This window comes from Myxocyprinus asiaticus, chromosome 32 (genome assembly GCF_019703515.2).
Source record: "Myxocyprinus asiaticus isolate MX2 ecotype Aquarium Trade chromosome 32, UBuf_Myxa_2, whole genome shotgun sequence".
In the NCBI taxonomy this organism is placed as follows: Eukaryota; Metazoa; Chordata; class Actinopteri; order Cypriniformes; family Catostomidae; genus Myxocyprinus; species Myxocyprinus asiaticus.
Window position 1 is genome coordinate 11747312 of NC_059375.1, and position 16419 is coordinate 11763730.

General features: G+C 38.6%; 1 protein-coding gene across 1 annotated transcript in view; it reads right to left on the reverse strand.

The window, feature by feature from the left end:
* Positions 1-16419, reverse strand: part of LOC127423120 (1-phosphatidylinositol 4,5-bisphosphate phosphodiesterase epsilon-1-like) — a 171673-nt gene that overhangs the window by 17289 nt on the left and 137965 nt on the right. Inside the window, exons 22-27 of the mRNA XM_051667192.1 lie at positions 10594-10635; positions 9018-9127; positions 8806-8923; positions 6976-7107; positions 3495-3788; positions 2408-2571 (exon numbers count right to left, since the gene is read on the reverse strand). Of these exons, the coding sequence (XP_051523152.1) occupies positions 2408-2571; positions 3495-3788; positions 6976-7107; positions 8806-8923; positions 9018-9127; positions 10594-10635 (860 nt within the window). The remainder of the gene's footprint in view (positions 1-2407; positions 2572-3494; positions 3789-6975; positions 7108-8805; positions 8924-9017; positions 9128-10593; positions 10636-16419) is intronic.

Consider the following 16419-nt stretch of genomic DNA (forward strand, 5'->3'; position numbering starts at 1 on the left):
GAAGGGCAACCATCACTGCAACACCACCGATCTGGACTTTATGGCAGAGTGGCCAGACAGAAACCTCTCCTCAGTGCAAGACATATATAAAAAAAAAAAAGCACCTAAAGGACTCTCAGACTGTGAGTAACAAGATTCTCTGGTCTGATGAAATGAAGATTGAACTGTTTGGCCTCAATTACAAGCATCATGTCTGGAGGAAACCAGACACCGCTCATCACCTGCGCAATACCATCCCAACGGTGAAGCATGGTGGTGGTAGCATCATGCTGTGGGGGTGTTTTTCAGTGGCAGGGACTGGGGGACTGGTCAGGGTTGAAGGAAAACTGAACGCAACAAAATACAGAGATATCCTTAATGAAAACCTGCTGTAGAGCGCTCAGGACCTCAGACTGGGCCAAAGGTTCACCTTCCAACAGGACAATGACCCTAAGCACACAGCCAAGACAACGCAAGAGTGGCTTAGGGACAACTCTGTGAATGTCCTTGAGTGGCCCAGCCAGAGCCCGGACTTGAACCCAATCGAACATCTCTGGAGAGACCTGAAAATGGCTGTCCACCGACGGTCCCCATCCAACCTGACAGAGCTTGAGAGGATCTGCAGAGAAGAATGGCAGGAAATCCCCAAATCCAGGTGTGCAAAGCTTGTCACATCATACCCAAAAAGACTTGAGGCTGTAATCGTTACCAAAGGTGCTTCAACTAAGTACTAAGAGTCCTAAGAGTTAATGGTCTGAATACTTTTTTCAATGTGATATTTCAGTTTTTCTTTTTAATAAATTTGCAAAGTTACCAAAAATCTGTTTTTTGCTTTGTCATTATGGGGTTTGGAGTGTAGACTGATGTGAAAAAATAAATAAATAAATAATTTAAAGCATTTTAGCATAAGGCTGAAACATGAAGAGATCTGAATACTTTCGGAATGCACTGTATATACATATATGTATATATATACTATAGCAATGGTCCATAAAATAATTATTTAGCAAAATCACAAATAGTGTCTTATTGTTTGAAGTTATGGACAGGGTTGGGCAGAATATTTTAAGAAAGTATTCTGGGCTGAATACTAAATACTCTCTCTTAAGTGTATTCAGTAATGTATTCCGATACATCACATAAAAAAGTAATGTATTCAAAATACAAGAATACTTTCAGAATACATATTTATAAAGGCAAGGCACAACTGGACAAATTATATATCATTATCTTATCTGAAACACTACATCTCCACTATTAACATCTGAGTCTAAACGGCCAGCTTGCTATTTGTCAGCTAATTTCATGAACTAAGCACTACCTTGATTTCGTTAATTAGATGTGGAGTTGGACGGTAATGTTTTCTTTATCAAATAAATTAGGCAAATGTAATATCTCGTCTGCTTTCCAACAAGAAAAATGCTGCCTTTAACTCCAAGACCCAAAAGCCCCTAGCACTGACATTGTAGCTACCAAGCAGGGTTGTTTGAGAATGTTAAGAATGGCATTTTTTTATGTTTTAATTTTCTTCTTAACCCATAATTTGATTTGACTAACAAAGATTAATACATTTTGACATAAAACGTAATACGAAATGCAAAGTAACCATATTTTGGAGATGATAACTGGATGCTACTTGTAGAAATTAAATATGCAACATAGTGAGGTTCTGTGAAAATATAGTATATGAATGATTTTAACTAGGCTTGCTTCCATATTTAGGCTCTATTAACTACTGCTTTTATTACTGACACTTTCATTTTTTGGGTGCTTTTAATTCTTTTACCCACTTCGTTTGATATGTTAAATAAATGTATTTACACAGCAATTGCAATAGCAGGAAACAATGTATCATGTGCCCAAATGTAATATTTGCTTAAAAATTTGGCTTTGTTGATTCTGGTGCACAGCTGGCAGCGCGCTGATTAAGACAACAACAGTCCCATGCAGTTGCAAGATATTAAATCCCAGAATCATTATACATGACTACAGTGTTGTATTTTCATTATCTAGTGTCTACCATCAAACCACAATACGCGATGCTATAATTTGAACGTGCAATTGTGTTTTCAAATTAGCCCAATTTGGCATGAAACCCTGGCAGCACTGTTCAAGTGTGGCAGCTGCTTTGGGGAAGAGAGAGTGAGAGGACAAGTGTGCAGTGCGCATCTGCGCTGTTCAGAAAAAAGTTTCTCACATGACACAATTTTTTTTCTTTCTGCCTTATTTTGTGGTCATTAGAGAAATATTCTAAAAGTATTCTAACAAAATTTTATAAAGTAACTATCCTGAATACATTTGCGTGAAAACATAATGGTGGCTGAATACCGTCACTTCATTTTTGTATTCTGACGTATATACGCAATGCCATTACATGTATTCCGTTACAGCCCAACCCTGGTTATGGATACCCATATGTGACTCTTACAGTAATAGTGTAGAGTGTGGGGCTCATGTTCTCCAAGTCTCTGTCCAGAGGGTAGAACTGCTGATAGAGTGGGCAGCTCCGTTCCCATAGAACCGGAGGCTTCAGCACATAACCACAGTGACCATTAGCTTCAAACAGTGCAGCGTTTAACTGCATGGGCAGATCTAGGAAAAGAAAAAGAAAAAAAACACAATTAGTTTCTTCAAATACTGAGATGCATTTATATGAGTTAAACATCTTGTTATAATAATGTTCATCACCATCACGGCTATAACAATCACTTCTGGTAAACAGAAATGTTTTTTTTTTTCTTTGGCCAATGCTAATATCTAGAGAGCAGGGTGACCAATGACTGATGCCTGACAATTATATGTTTAATTTAATGATAGAAAATTTGATAAAATTGCTGAAATTAAATACATTTTAAAACTAATATTTAGTAAAAAATTCATAAAAATATTTGAAAATAAAATGTGCATTATCTATTTTTGTGAAGTGAATATTAGGAAATATTTAGTTTTCCTGGAATATTACAAAATAAATGGGAACAGTTCATCATTAATTGATACAATTTTTTGATTAAATTATTTCAAAATGAATTGGCACATTTAAAGATGCACTATTTTTCACTCATTACACAAAGAAATGTTTTTTTAAAAATATTTTTTTCAATGATGTTTTATTTCACATGTAGTGGGTTGTCACATGACCAGATGTTCACTTCATCTCAGTAACCCTTCTATTACTGGACTGTTGTTTTTGTGTAATGCTGCATACATGTCACTAGGTGTCAGTATAAGTCTATGGTATTTGGAATATCGGCCAGCACATTATAAACAAAAAATTACTGAATAGACCTTTTTTATTTAATTCCTTATTTCTTTTTGAGGACTTTGGGTCTTTATATTGACAAGGCTGTCAGCAGATTATGGTTACGACTTCTGTTAATGGGCCAAACAATTACTAGTTATAAAAATGGTTAAATAACAAACGATTCATTCGTTTTTCACTACTATTTACATTGATAACACTCCATTCTTGTTGAATTGTAGGATGTGGCAGTTGAGCAAGAGGTCAAAATCTTTACCGTCGGTCTGGTAGTTGAGGGCGACCAGCTGAATGCCGTGCAGCCAGAAGATGAGTGGGTTGGGGTTAGCCGAGTCGATGCGTGTGGCAGCCGGGTACGTCCGGAGCAGCTGACAGCTGGTGTGCTGGATGAGTTTCTGGGAGTAGCGGCGACACAGACGCTTTGCGGCGTTTTCATTGACGGAAGAGATGTGGTAGCATTTAGGAGTCCGAATGATGGCGCTAAGAGAGGTGCTCGGGCTTAGCACCGGTGATGTTTGGTCCTCCCAGTTAATACGAATACCGTCCACACTGGCTACAGAGAAACCAAGAGAACATTCCACATCAGGGTTCTTCATTTTATAAGATGATGTGTCTTAGATGTAAGTGTGGGGAGAGGGGGGTTCAATACTATGAAGAGTCACAATATTTTACCTCACGATTGTGTATTGATATTCTAATGCCATAAGACATTAGTCATATTTTTCACATATATTTTTAGTAAATAAGAAATTGACAGCCACATTAAGAAAACAAACACAATTTTCTTTTTCGACCAAAATGTGAACTCAGAACGAGTTTAAGATTATAGTGTAGCACTAAATAGTATAGTATAGAGTATAATGCCGCCCACACACTATATGACTTTCAATGTCGTCGGATTGCAGTTCTTTTCACACTACACAACTGTCTGTCTATAATGGGGTATCTTGAAGTTGCTGTGGTTTGCACATTACACAAGGGATCGCCGACGGGGTCACACATTACAAAACATTTCACTAGGAAGAATCCCTGACAACTCTGTCTGGTCTCCAAACTACGTTTCACAACAAAATGCACAGAAACGATCCAGGAAATGACGTAAGATGACGTGTGAGACAGGACAAGTTGTTTGTGCGCTGATTTGCAGCGAAAAACCAAAAAATAAAAAAGAATATGAAGGAGAGAATGGCTGGGGAGGTGTGGGCAGCAATGATTGTCTGTTCTGCAGAGAGAGTTGGAGGTAAATACATAATTTTGCAATGAACGCAGGTAGCTGCCTGCAGGCATTGTGGCTCGACAAGGACATGTTTGTGCTTTGTTTTTGTTTCAAATAATTGAAAAGCTTATGTGTATGCAAATTTATTCTGATAGAAACTCTATTTAAGCCAATTTATTCTGATAGAAACTATATTATTGTGCTCACCATACAAACAGATGCATGATAAGACTGGGTTCAGGGAGCAGCTGTGGATGACACATCAAAACACATTTCACACTGCAGGACTTGGAGACGCAGACAGGTCTAGATATTTAACCTGCTAAATATATCTCGGGCATCTGTGACGCATCGCCGCATCTCTCAGATTGCGTCTTTGAAAATTCACACAGAGTGACCGTCGCTCACGGGAGCGAGCACCGATTTGCCTCGAGGTAATTAACCCTTTAGTAAAGTTCATCGTACAGGTGTTCAGCTCCTGCAGCTCATGCAGGAAAGTCCCCAAACATATTATGGATTATTTGAATCAATTCTTTCTGGGTTTTTTCTTTCTTAAAAAATAAATAAATAAAAAACAGTGTTAGTGCATTGTTAATATCATGCAGCATTTTTTTCTAGTCATTTTCATCAACAATATGTTTTAATTAAAACAGTTTAATTATAGCCATACTGCGTCTTTTTCGTCTTTGTTAAAGTTGAAAAAAAAAAAAAAACCTTTGTCAACTAACATTTTCGGCATTAATTCCGTTGATGAGATTACTTCACTGGTGCCTAAGCTCTATGTCTACGCTACTTCGATGAACAAAACTGAAGTCCAATAAAGATGAATGAGAAACAAGTGAGTAAAAGATCACAATTGATCACAGTTTTGAACCTAAACTATTTTGTATCAGGTCCCTGCTGATTTCCACCCCTACTATCTCAACAACTGGCGAGGAACGTCTTTAATGAAAACAGTTTAAAAATGAAATTAAGCACTTTGAAATACCTTACATGAGGCTGAGTAACAAGACAAAAGCATCAGAGCACAAAGCTAGAGAAGGGGAAATTTTACAAGCCCACAACATGTATTCTCATCACCACTAAGAGGCTATTCCAGCAATGTTGTTAATAATAGATCAGACTGATAACAGAAGAGATGCACTTCTATTGGGAGGATTGGAAGTGCACATCCATTTAGGCTTTTAGTTCAAAGAGAAAAAGCACACACTACAAGACTAAAGCTAGACACTATTTTATCTTTTAAGTCTGTTACTAGTCTGCGAGTTCCAGAATGTAACCAACTTGCAGCGTGTGCCTGTTGTCGACGCAGTTCAAAGAGCTTCAGTCTTGCAGTGTGCACTTTGCTTTAAGCGGAGACACTTGGCCTCCCGAAGTGCTTCCACTCAAAATGTACATACTTGTTTTCTTAGTCAGTCACTGGAAATATTATGTAGAAAGTAGGGCTGGGACATTAAACACTTTAATTTCTGCAATTAATAGTTGACTGTTTAATGTGTTAAATCTTTTTTACGCCATTAATGCAGTATCCGTTGTTTTCACTTCCAGAAACTTCACTAATATTTTTCCCAATTTCATGTAGCTAAAATTGGCATATATACATTTCCAGGAGGTAAACGCTCCACTCGACTGCACATCCTATCTCAGGAACTGATTTTGTGGAGTGGTGCACGCTTATTCATTATGAGCGATGCATGTCCCAGTCATAATAAACACGGGAGCGGATTTACTGTGCAGAGAATGTTGACTTCACCTGCAAGTGGTGAGCCAGGTGTGGGAGAGATATGAGCAAGCTGCCATACTGTATCTCTTTACATGGCCCAAAAATGCATCAGTCATCTGAACCAGTGTCAAAAGAGAAACCACGTGAGAGAGACCCAACGTGTGCACGATAGAGACTGAACGGTAGCCAGAGAAAATAATAGTTTTGAGATTTTAAAATTAAGCAAAATAAACTACAGCATTTAATTAATTTAATATCTGTAAGTATAGTGTCTAATAATCCACTGGCAATGTACACTTAAGTTTCTCTTGTCAGTAAAGCTCAATATGAACTGAATCTTCCCATTTGATCTTATAATTAAAAAAGACCATTGGAAAACAGGAGATTTTGCCCAACATTTAACTACAGCATGTCCACTGAATTTATGGCAAGTAAACACACTTGTATCAATGATTTATACCTGTAAAAATGTCAAATGGACTATTCGCAAAAAATATGAATTGCAAGTTTTTTGAGACAAAGTATAAAGTTAATATATTTATGATTATATTTTAATGTTTCTTTTAATGTACCATGATTAATCACAGAAAACAGTGCGATTATTAGTTATAGTGTGATAATTATTAGTAGATAACATTTTTATTTGATTTACGGCCCTTGTAGAAAGGCATTTTTATGTGCTTTTGAGGGACTTTAAAATAACAGAACCTAAAGAGCCCTTTTCCTATGGGTCCTCTAAGTGGGTGTTCTATTTCCTGCATGCCCTGCGCACAGTTCCGTGCAAAGCCGAGGCAGCCATACCTTTCCCTGGAGCTCGGACCAACGTCACAGGCTCTCCAGGGCTCCCACGAGCAGGAGCACTGCAAAAGATGGATTTCCGGCTTTTTCTGTCCTTTCCCCGTCCACAGCCTGATGGGGAGAGGGTGGAGAGGCCTAGTTCCCATGCACAAACATAAACAAACACATATGTAAGGTCACTGCTGCAGGGTATGTGCTTCTCCAGCACTCACCAGCTTGATTTTGTTTGTTTGTACAAGCCTCGCCTCTGGGACTATTACAGTTTCCAGCAGAGCCAAAGCACCTGATTCTAATTTACTAGTCGTTTTTCACCAATTCAACAAATTTATATGTGCCTTGTAGCACAAATATGCAAGAGATTATTAGTGGTCGACCAATATGGGTATTTCTATGCCCAATGATGACAATAACAATAGCTATGGTAGTGTTTCCCAACCCTGTTCCTAGAGGCAAACAACCGTACACATTTTGGATGCCTTTCTAAAGTGACGCATCCATTTCAGGTCTTTTAGTACTCTACTAATGAGGTGATAAGTTAAATCGCGTGTGTTAGATTAAGGAGACATCAAAAACATGTACTGTTGGTGCACCTACAGGAACGGCAATATATTTGTGATATAAGCGGATACAATTTTATTAAGGCTACCAAGATGTAGACCTTCAGTCGGGTCCAAAAGTCGGAGATCACAATTCAAAAATCTACTTTAACCCTGGAAACAAGCAGAAAGCTTTAGGATTCTGAAAATGTAAAAACCAAATAAATGTTAAGTTGCATCCATATTTAGGATTCTGCATTACTTCTAGGTCATTAATCAAATAAGTACATTTTTAATATTGATTTTTTACATTTGATCTTGTGGGGTCCATGCTAGCACATCTGCTACAAGTGCATGCTGTCATTAAAACAGAAGGGACATACGAAATGCTAAGAAATTCTTATTTTTTCAGTTCAACTATTCACTCAGATTGTCATGCTTATAAAATAATTTGAAAGGCCCCCATATAAAGAATTAAGTAAATAATTTTTAAAATGAGTATCAATATAATAAATATTACAATTCAGATTCATTACATCATACACATAAATTGTGGCAGCAGACAAGTAAAGCATTTAGACAATACAAAAAGTGTCCTTAAGTCAAAATATTGTTTGTTTTCTTTCCATATCATTGAACATAACCCTATTATTGGTTTACTTCCATCTGCACTTTTTTAAATTGTTGTGCTTAAGAATGTACAATGTACTCAAGTGTCAGACGGAAGCTTTTGGATCGTCATACTTTGGTTGCATCACTTCTCACTAGTTTTCAGCATAAGGCTATGTTTTTAGGATGCTGTGTCAACTTAAACATAGTTTGAAACTTTGAAAAACGTGTCACAAGATCCCTGCATTTTGTTGTGTGTGGTCCAGTTGTCTTTGAACATTAGAGCATATCATCGGTGGAAGGGTGTCCCAGCCTTCTGTCATTGGTTTGTCGATGTGCGTTGCCTATACTGAAGTTGCGCTGACTGCCACAGAATCGCAATCAAGGTGGAACATCAAACTTTAATTTCTCCAATGGCAGAAACATTCTTTATTACGTATAGAAATTTACGTATGGGTCAGGGGAATAATTAATTGTGTTAAAGTTTAATCGAAAGATCTATACAGAATATTTGACAAGGCTGTTGGTAATCTTTAGAACTGATAAAAGGGACACTTCTATTTCTTGGCCAAGAGGGAAAACTTTGGTCCATCACTATTTATTACATACACTAATTTCTCTAGTTATCAATAGTCTTGTGAAGTGATTGTGGTCAGATAGTGCTAGAATGAGATGAGGTGACTGTAACCTGGGAATTTGATAGCCTGACAGTAGATGACCAGGTCAGAAAGCTCTTGAGCGATCTGTCTGCTCTCCTTCTCATTCTGGGGCAGATAAAACTCCTCCCCTAGTTCTAGGTCAAACATCTGTAAGGGCATATGAGCAACATCATCACAGATTATCAAGACTATATTCAAGATACAAAAAGTGAAAGTTCCATCTCTCCTAGTCTCTACCGACCTTTCCTTTGCTTCCTGCTTTCTTAAACCGTTTCGGCATCTCGTCGTTGGATTCATACTGAAGTTTCTCTGTGGATGACTTGCTCTCCGGTTTGTCGTCCAGAATATTGTCTGCAGATAAGACAATAATCAAGAAACATCTCTAAATAAACTCAAAGAGACACTTTATAGTTCTGGCCAAAGCGAATAAGCATTAACAAATTAAGTAATTACAAACAAATTAGCCTAAACAAAGACCGCATTTACACTGTCAACCAATTCACATTTTCCATCTTGTTGCATGTGTGTAAACAGTAAAACCACTTTACTTGGCATCTGAGCCAAATTTGAGGTTCTAAATCAGACACACATCCGATATCTTATCATCTGACCTACACCTAAACAGCTGTATCCAATTCTCTTCTTAGTTTGGGATTTTTTGTCATTAGTTGCGTTCACACATTCAGCCTTTTCCAGAAAATAACCTACAATTTCCAGTTTAGAGGTCATACTGTATGTGAGCACGACCTTTTTGAAAATACTGGTAAATTTTGCTCTGGCAATTTCCCTTAATGTGAAGTTGTATCATTACCTATACATTTCCTTATTGATGATGTGTGTGAACAGCACATTTGGTACATTTACCAGTAAAGGCAACCCAACGATTTTCCTGTAATGTACCTGGTTGCATGTGTGAATGGGGCTAATATTACATGTGTGTCACCATTGGCACATTTGGTTTCATTTGACTGGACAAAAATCTGTGTAGTGCAGCATGAGTCATCAATATTTTTGATCCATTTTCTTGGAAGAGAATGACTGTATATTTTCAGAGTATATTTGCTAAATATTCATTTTGTCAACTTTTTGGAGTACACTATCATATAATGACATGGACTTGAAGCAACACAGCTCCAATTTTAATTTATGAGGTCTTGAAAGCCAATGTCTTTAAAAAATGGAACCAGAAAAAATGTATATCTGCAATAGCCCTTGCAGTGTAAATGCATCCTAAGAGAACAATTCAATTCATCCTAACTTTAAATAAGCATTTTGGCAAGCACATTTAAAGCAGTCACATTTGAGTTTATTTTACCACCTTTGAGAGTAACTGTCTTAGTAAGAAAGCAGGCTGAGAGAATGTCTAGCATTCCCCTTACTGGTCAAAACAAAGTTGAGTCTCTGGGAAGACCGTATGGGAAAGAACAAAGTCTCTTTGAACAGAGAGCAGCGCAGGGCCTGAGAAACCAGATGGCTTTGTTTTTTCCCCCACCGATGAGCCAGTACCACGAGCAAGGTCGAAGCATTTTTAAAACACCAAAAATGTAGAAGCAAATGGGCGCAGGCAGGCAAGTTTAGGTTGATTTGTCATAGAGCATACCATTCGTCTGCATACTCAAAATGCTGATTTATTCATTACAGAGCAGATGGCACACACCTTATGGGTTGTAAAATCCATTGGCATCCACAAAAGCACCCTTATAACTGCTTTGATTTCCTCCAAGAGCAAGCAATGAAATCAGCACACTGACAGCGCAACGGCGCAAGAGCAACGATGCAAGATCACACAAACACGCACACACAAAATGTGGGTTTACCTTCCTGGCCATAAGAGGCTGTGGAAGCATTGAGGACATCAGCTAAGAAAAAGGGAAAAAGAGGGAAGGAAAATAAAGAGGAGGTGGGGGGGGGGGGGGGGTTGGAGAAAGGTCAGCATGCTACAGAGTGAAGGTGCCATTATGAGAGGCTTCATATGATGTTGAACAGTAAAATATTTAGAGAGGGTTAGTGAACAGAATGGAAAATTCCATAAAATTTTCCATTGAATACTGTTGACTGAGACTTGAAATAAAGTTGGTCACTTCAGTTATGTTAAAGGAATAGTTCACCTAAACACATACCTGCAAACTCAGTACAGTTGAAAAAGGGGACAGAGCGGGGGTGTGGAGTAACACGTAAAAGATTGTAAATGTCTTTTTTTTTTTGCTTTTTAACATGCATCTATCAATATATATATTTGTTATTCTATTATATTTAAAAACATATATTGTTCCATAATAATGGCATAGCCCCATCCATGGGTGCTTGCAGGATTTCAGCTCAGGGTACACACAGAAATCTGACCAAGTAATGAATTGTACCCTTATTGTAGATACTGGATTTTTTTTTTTTTCGTTTTTTGGCAAAACACCACCAAAGCATTAAATTCTGGTGACTTTGAGAGAAGCATTTATTATTATTATTATTATCTTCTTGAGTATGTATAGCATTTATGTATCTAGTGGCTAAAGCATATTTAAATGAGGCTATTTAGACTAGTGTCAGAAATTAACTTTTCTATTGTGGCAACATTTGCCCCCCGGAGTTGTTTTTAAGCACCTTTTTTTTATTTATTTTTTTAACCATTATGAGGGCATTGTTAGGGCATATTTTATAACCATACAAAATATGACAGTATGAAGTCATTTTGTTATTTCAAATACTTCAAATTAATAAATTCTTTAAAATACATGTTCAACCTGAATAATCAGACAAGCCTATAAACTTAAATGAACATCAAATTATTTCATGTGATACGCTTGAGTGAGGATGCACAGGTGGACTCGATGTGGAAATCTTTTGTGTTGAAGCACCTGACGCACGCATAAATTCTCCTCCCCCTTCACATCTGACACAATAGTTCTAAATCATGTTTCACCACTGTTTTAACAAACTGTAATTGTCACATACTTCGAGAGAGCATCTTGAATTATTAGGATTTATTCTTATTATATAAAAAAATTTTGAACAACATAACGGCAAGCGCTCTGAGGGAATGCAGCTGCGCAAAGGCGACGCTTAAATAAGCGGGACATTTCATACATTTCACTTGGATTCCTCCGTCCACTTTTCCTTTCCTTGCATCTTTTTATCGTATCCTAAGAGAGAGCTGACAGTTTTAGAAATGAGAAGCCATAGACGAGACAGTCGCTGCACCGTTTCTTTGCCATTTCTGCGCTATGTGATTGATATGAATGTCTTTTTTTCAAAAAAATTTTTTTATCAACAACTGACAGTAAAAAAACAGACATCATAAAGCAAGTTTGAGCGTTACTAAAAGCCAAACATTGTCGCCATTTTACATGTTAAAGTCAAGTTCTTTATTAACGAATTCTGTGGAGTATAAAAAGAGACAAATAGTTAGAAAATCAGTTTTGTACCATACACTGCAACAGTTAGGATTAGTGGTCGAGCGATATATCGCTGAGGCCGATAAATCAACTGATATTTGTACTTTTTTAATTATTGGCATCGGCCGATACATTTTCCTGTTTGGCCGATTTTTTTCTTGAGGGTGCCGAAAATCGCCTGCTTGCATGTGAAGTGACCGAGACATGTAAACGACCAGTCAAGGTTCGTTTTGTTGTTACATGCCAAAGTGTTACTGCAATAATAGACCGGTGTGCAACACAGTCTCATTTAAACGGTCCGCACATCAGAGCCACAGCAGACGCGTTTGAGCTCATAATGTTAAAAGTGCTCGCCTGTTTCATTCTCCCTCTTTCTCCTCAACAGTTCCCTGTAACTTTTAACTGTCTTGTCTAATGATAAAAAAGCTAATATCAATAAAACTAATATCATACACCATCTGCTGATATGCAAATATCTAGTTTAAACAGATGTAATAAACCAACCTCACAACTTCAGCAGATCCAACATCCTATGGAGCACTCATAAATCTTCCTCTAAAGCACATATTCTAACACACTCCTCAGCAGTTCCCAGTCACTTTTAACTTTCTTTTCTAATGATAGAAGGCAAATATAATAAAAGTTTTATTGATATACCATTTGCAAATATGCATATATCTCGTTTAAACAGATGTAATTCATGAACCTCACGGAAATCCAGCGTTTTCTTCTAGGGCCGTGGGAAGATGATTTAAGTTGGGGGTGCTGTAGTGGGAAGTGCATTTTTGTGTGTAGGCCTACATGGGTTTTTAAGTGCTGCACATAGCACTGACACAGACAAATAGAGTTTACTTAACACACTGTGCAGTGGGTGTCCTCAATCGTTTTTAACAAGTTTAAGCAGGTTTCAACTAACTTTTTTTTATTATTCCATGCATAATGTCACCTTGTAATGTAATACAGGTTACATTAATACTGTGACAATCACTATTAATGAACATGAGCAGTCGTTCTACTTCTCTGAGATTTATTCATGGCTATACAAAAATTAACAGGCAACACGAAGCTTACAAACAATTTTCTCTCAAAATCTTTCATCACTTCTCTATCACACACCCATGCATTCAGCACCAAGGGCAAGGCACAATCAAACTTAGTGCATGTATATCATCAGTGCACTCAGAACATTTGAACATTCACGCATAATCTTTAAATGCAACAATATAAATAAAATGTATGCCAGTTTTGCAACTACCATATCTCTTTGCGCACAACATACGAGAACATATCCACATTTTAGGTTCAAAAGCCCAAACTACACAGAATACAAGAACATAGCCGAATACATGTTTGCAGCAAGAATATAGCCTATAAGTGAAATGTTAAACGGTACTAAAAGCTGTTAATATTAAACTGCTTGGCAGCAGCTTATAATAAACCAAACATGTTACCCTGGGATGCGGAGCCAGGTGCTCTAAAAGTTAAAAAGGTCCAAACATGGCTTGGCATTCAGGGGTTATTGAGATGAAGGCTCTCATGAGGGCATGGATGTCCAACGAGTTCCAAATGTCTGTGAGGAAATGCATCAGGGAGAGGTGAGTAAGTCTCTTCAGGGTCATGGTGCTGCATAGCCATGTTACACTGCGACTCTCTGGTAATATCGCAAAGCATTTTGAACTGGAGATCAAGGCGACCTATGTCCAGCTCCTTGGGAAGGTGAAGGGTCTCCAAATCAACCGTTCCTCCTCCTGCTGCCACTATAATTGCCCTTCCTTGGTTCGCTGCTAGTGTCATACTCTCTTGATCAAACCATCTCTTCAGCCCTGCTGACACCAAATCAACAGCCTGATAAAACTCATGTCGCCAAATCCCTGGTGCTGCGTTGTGCACACCTGCGTCTGGTTCTGAGGTTTGGCGAAAGCGACTCGGGGTTCTGCTCACTCACGTGGCGATGTCTGGCATTTTCAGGCCCATTTGTGAGGCACAAGTTTCAACCTTGTGGATCATCTCCACAATTTCATCATATCGAAGTGCCAATATGTGTACTTTTGAGCACATTCGCGCATTCAAGTGTACCAATGGCACTTGCTTTGAAGCTCTGCAGACTCCGGGCCACTGCCTCGCAGGGTTCGAACAGTGCTTGGCTACAGAGAAGACCGAAATGTTTCTCCCTTTTAGGGCTTGTTTGCACAGTCCCCCGATCTTTGCTCTGCTGTCCCCTCTGCCACTCTTGTCGTCTTTCAACAAATGTAGAGTTGCTAGCAGTGTTGTAAGTAGAACAGATGCATTTGATCGCTGAGGCACGGATGCACCACTATGTCGGGCACAGACCTAAGATGTTGAAAGTAACTTTGTCGCAACCAAAAAGCGATTCATACAGCTGTTTGCGCTCCGATGATTCTCCAATTACAGTAGCAACACCCTGTACAAAGTTTAAAGTCTTGGCCTCTAGACTCACTTCACGAGCAACTTCTTGGAGAACCAAGTCCAGTGAGTGGTTGCTACAGTGCACATACAGTGACTGAAGGCACAATTCTTTAAGGCGAGCTTGAACTCCAGAGAAGCACCCAGACACATCACTGGCTCCATCAAAGCAATATCCTGCAAGGCGTTCAATAAGAATGTTCAGCCTTAAAAACACATCCTTGATGCAAGAGAAAAGAGTTTGTCCAGTGCTGTCGTGGGCATTATAAAATCCTAAAAATAAGCAATGAGAGAGTGAGACTCAAGGCTGCTGTCAACAAATTGCAAATTACACGAGAACTGCTCTGTTGTGCTCACGTCAGTTGTGCCATCAGCTGTTAATCCATAAAATCTGGATTCTGATGAACGGGTGACAATATCCTGGATAGCATGGGCAAACTGTTGGATAATTTCACTTTGTATAGTGTTAGACATCCAGTTGTCTCTTCTTAATAATCCACTTTCGTTCTTTAGGGAGATCATGGGTGTGTTCCAGCATCAGTTCATAAAGTATTCCATCACAAGTGGTGTCACCTCTGAAGGGAATCCCTTTGCTCCCCAGGAATCGAAAGGATCTAAACAGTAGTTCCAAAACATGTCGTGCGGTTCCCTGCTGTTTGGCAGCAGCATCAGACAAAAGGGCATTGATAGGCACATTACCCAAAGCAGTGTGTCTTTGAATTGAGTCGGTGTGCAGCCTAGACCTCTCGTGCTCTTTGAATTTTTCAGTGGCTTTATGGCAATTTCCAAAGCTCTCTGTCAAGAAGGGATTGTCTCCCCTAAAGCTGTCTGCATTTATAAGCTTTTTCGATCGCTTTCATGCAGACAAAACTAAAACTCAAACACTCTCAGCAACATAATGTAGCCACTTCCATTTATTAAACCATGCTGGTGTGAATGCATGACAAAATTTCTATTCCAAAACATCTACCAGGGAAAACGAAGTTGGAAGGCTGGAAAGGCTCCTCAAATGCTGCTAGCTTGCTAAATCCCACGGCAGAAGCAGGTATGATGCACAGAGAAGCGGCGACGGGCTCGTGATGGTTAATGCTAACGTTACAGTTGTTCTTGTTGGCAGAACTACTACCAGAAGCAGGCGATTGAGTACTGGACAAGGTGCTTTCCTGGGTCCAAATTGCTTCATTTGTGGTTTTTTAATATTATAATTTGTCGAAAAAATACCAAATTCTTTTTTGCGCCATTGTATTACCTGGTAACTACAGTACATGCTATATGACACGATTAGCCTACGTAACGTCCAGTAACCATGATGCTTCACATTGAGAATTATTTATTCATAAATAATTATTATATATTCAGTGTTGTAAATTATTTCTCAAGACTTCAAGCATACAGTTTTTAGGAAAACATATTCAAAATATTTGAATGTGTTTAGTAACATAAAAAAAAAGTCAAATAAACTCGAGACCAGGGGGTACAGCAGCACCCCTACTTCCCACAGCCTTGTTTTCTTCCCATCAAGCGCTCATCTAATATCTTGCTTATTCCATCAACCAGAATCAAAACTTCAGGATCAAAAGTTCCTCTAATACACAAATCATGACGGTCAATCTATGACAATCCAAGCAGGTGATCCAGGCCATTTAAACTGTCAGGAGATTGCTGCTCACACAGTATCCGCACGAACGCGTGAGTGCAACCAAAGTCTTTCTAGCAAGTCAGTCCACTGTCGGCCATGTTTGGAACGCTCTCGGGAGGCTATTTCCAGTCATGACAGTGCAGCTTCTATCTACTAATGGGGAAAGACCGAAATCTCCGAAACGGTTGGTC